Source organism: Cottoperca gobio, chromosome 11, assembly GCF_900634415.1.
Source record: "Cottoperca gobio chromosome 11, fCotGob3.1, whole genome shotgun sequence".
Taxonomy (NCBI): Eukaryota; Metazoa; Chordata; class Actinopteri; order Perciformes; family Bovichtidae; genus Cottoperca; species Cottoperca gobio.
Window position 1 is genome coordinate 18406026 of NC_041365.1, and position 3105 is coordinate 18409130.

Below are 3105 nucleotides of genomic sequence, written 5' to 3' on the forward strand. Positions count from 1 at the left end.
ATGCTTGGTCCTGCCGGTGGACTCCAGCTCCTTGCGCTCCTGCTGCTGCTGAGTAGGAGCAGCTCAGCTGTTCACAACAACGGCACAGAGTCGGTCCATGTGCAGCCGCTCCACGATACTCAGGAAGAGCCGGCGGAGGAAGACACGAACCAGGCGAGGAACGGCGGGAGACTGCTGGCTGACGCTGTGCGTAATGGTGAGTCCAAACGGTTATGCATGGCACCGTTACAGTAGGACGTTATTGTTTTGTCTTGTTCAGTAAAGCTTGACACATATTGTATTCAAATTAAGTGACTACATGATGTTATTCTCTCTTAGTGTAGTGATGTGTGTGGCAGGAGTGGCAGGTGGATTTTCAAAATGCATAAAGGGAAATGTGATATTTAACCCGTTACGAAATAAACGTGTCCGTAAAATAGCAATATAATTAGTAAACGTCCTGTAGCCATGCAACCTGGAACTTCGGGAGAAGAAGAGCGAAATTAAGATTTATTTCAAAAACACTTAATTTACATATTTCGAAAGAGAGAGAGAGAAAGACAGAATGAAAGAAAGTTAGTGGGGGAAGAACAAGCACACGAGAGAGTGAAAGAGACAAACACCTCTTATTCACACACACACACACACACACACACACACACACACACACACACACACACACACACACACACACACACACACACACACACACACACACACCTGTTGCAGTGTTTCCTTCGCTGGTTTGGGGATGCACCCAAAACCAGCTTATTCTCCTCCTTAAGTAGGTGTGAGCGTTCTCCCCCTGCTAACAGTCAATGTATGTGAAATATAGATACAGATGATGTATTTTTACCAACTAAAATACAGCCACAAATCTTCATCTATCCATGTCAATCATAACTGAACTGGTGTTCACTTTGTTGACAGCACAACACAGTAGGGGATAACAATAAACACAATTCAAACAGACCAACAATAAAATATTTATTGAGATTATGCAGTCTATTTCAAATGATGTACTAATGACGAGCACAGTGCAGTGTGTGTGTGTGTGTGTGTGTGTGTGTGTGTGTGTGTGTGTGTGTGTGTGTGTGTGTGTGTGTGTGTGTGTGTGTGTGTGTGTTTTAAACACGGGCACTGAACTAGTGTATCAAAGTGCATTTCTTTTTTACTGGCAGTGTTTAATAAGTGTCTGCAGCGCTCTCACTCAATACTGGACTTACATTAAAAATTGCTGTCCCTATTATTCTCTTAGACACAAAAATGTGGGCAAAATAGTGTCCAGGTTGAAAAATACCGATACCCAGTAAGGGGAGAACTCTGCCACATCACCTCAAGCTGTGAAATGTTCTTCCAATAGATCTGAACAGTAACAGTGGTAGTGAAACTCATGTATATCTAACTCCGTGTTCATGTCTCAGTCCCAGACCAGAGTCAGGTGGGCTGCAGGGAGCTGAGGTCCACAAAGTACATCTCAGATGGCCAGTGCACCAGCGTCAACCCTATTAAGGAGCTAGTGTGTGCTGGGGAGTGTCTGCCGGCCCACCTGCTGCCCAACTGGATTGGGGGTGTGGGTTACACTGGGAGGCACTGGAGCCGCCGCGATGTACAGGAGTGGCGCTGCGTCATCGACCGGACCAGGACCCAGCGGATCCGGCTGCTGTGCCAGGACGGCAGCTCCAGGACCTACAAGATAACTGTGGTGACCTCCTGCAAGTGCAAGCGCTACTCCAGACAGCAGAATGACTCTGGACACAAGGACACGTCTGTCCAGAGCGGTAATGAGAGGAAACATCAGCGGAAGGCTAGGCTGCCTGAGGAGGAAGCCGACAGGCAGTCTGACAACTAACAAAAGATCAGCCACACCTTTCTTCATCTTGAAGTGTATGGATGAATTATAAGTGTGCAAAGCTTAACCAATGATGTAAGAGCCAGGCCAGAAAGAAGTCAAAGTCAATTGTGTAAATTTCCCTCCAAACGTCGATTATTGTGACACAGAAACTATTTTAAGATCAATCTGTGGCACAAAACACAGTTTAATAAGAGACATAGTTCAACATTTTGTATTGCGGTTGTTTAATCTGCACACAAACACAGATGTAAAAATGACAATTTGGTTTTAGGGTGAGTTATGTGCTGAAACTATTTTTTGATGAGTAACTCTTTATCCATCCGCCCAACTGTAGCATCTCACTGTCTATAGTGCAAGTTGCCAGATACAGTCAGTGAGCATAGGTTTTGCTTTTGGTCTCTGTACAGGCACAATTTCACCAAACCAAATAACTTCCCTGTGGTGAAAGACCTCAGGAAGCTGCACGCAGTCTCTGCACCTGGCTGCTGTCCATGCAGAAGTTCCAGCATGTAAAATGTCATTTCTGTTTGTGTACAGATTAAACAAAACATGTTGATTAGTGAGTTTTACGGCAGAAAACACACGGGCCAGGCTCTCTGTTTCCCTTGCCTTTATGCTAAGCTAGGCTAACCACATCTCACTTAAACTATTCCTTTGACATGAACCAACTGATAACTATCTGGCATGGTCCATTAGTAACTAAATTGATATTGCTTTGAACATTTTATATAAAATGCTGTACTCAGAGAAGTCCCTCATTCAGTACAGACCTGGATGTTTGGTCACAGATATCCCAAAATATGAGAGATGTTCTTGTAACATGCATAGTTGCCAATTCTAACAATAGCATATATTAGATTAACTTGCATGTGTCTGACAGAGGTGGAGACATGACCTCATGCTGTGGCTACAGAATAACATGAACATTCAGTATCTGGTCACTAAATGGTGAGATGTATCACAGGCCTTTCATACCAAATGTGAGAGTTTCCCTTTGCTCAGAGCCAGGTCATTACTTCCAAAGAGCAGCAACCAAAGTTTAAAAAAGATAACTAAGATCCCAAATACACGGACAATCGTCCAGAAGGATTCTGGCAGTGGCAGAAATTATTCTGGTGATTATTTTACTGTAGAGAAGAATGGAGGAAAAGTTTGTTATTTGCTGAAATTCTCTGAATCCACATTTAAGAGGGTCAGATACCAGATTTGACATTATTTCTACCCTGTCTCTTTAAAAATGACGTTTATCTTACTAAATTGTTTTCCTATTG

At 43.4% G+C, this 3105-nt stretch overlaps 1 protein-coding gene across 1 annotated transcript; it reads left to right on the plus strand.

The window, feature by feature from the left end:
* On the plus strand, nucleotides 1-1831 carry LOC115016070 (sclerostin domain-containing protein 1-like). Its single transcript, XM_029443731.1, has 2 exons — nucleotides 1-196; nucleotides 1404-1831. Exons 1-2 carry the CDS (start codon nucleotides 1-3, stop codon nucleotides 1829-1831), a joined length of 624 nt encoding a protein of 207 aa, XP_029299591.1.
* Nucleotides 1832-3105: the final 1274 nt, after the last annotated feature.

Coding starts and splice junctions, on each gene's coding strand:
- LOC115016070 (XM_029443731.1), top strand. CDS start 1: ATGCTTGGTCCTGCCGGTGGACTCCAGCTCCTTGCGCTCCTGCTGCTG. Junction 197..1,403: donor GGCTGACGCTGTGCGTAATG/GTGAGTCCAAAC, acceptor TTCATGTCTCAG/TCCCAGACCAGAGTCAGGTG.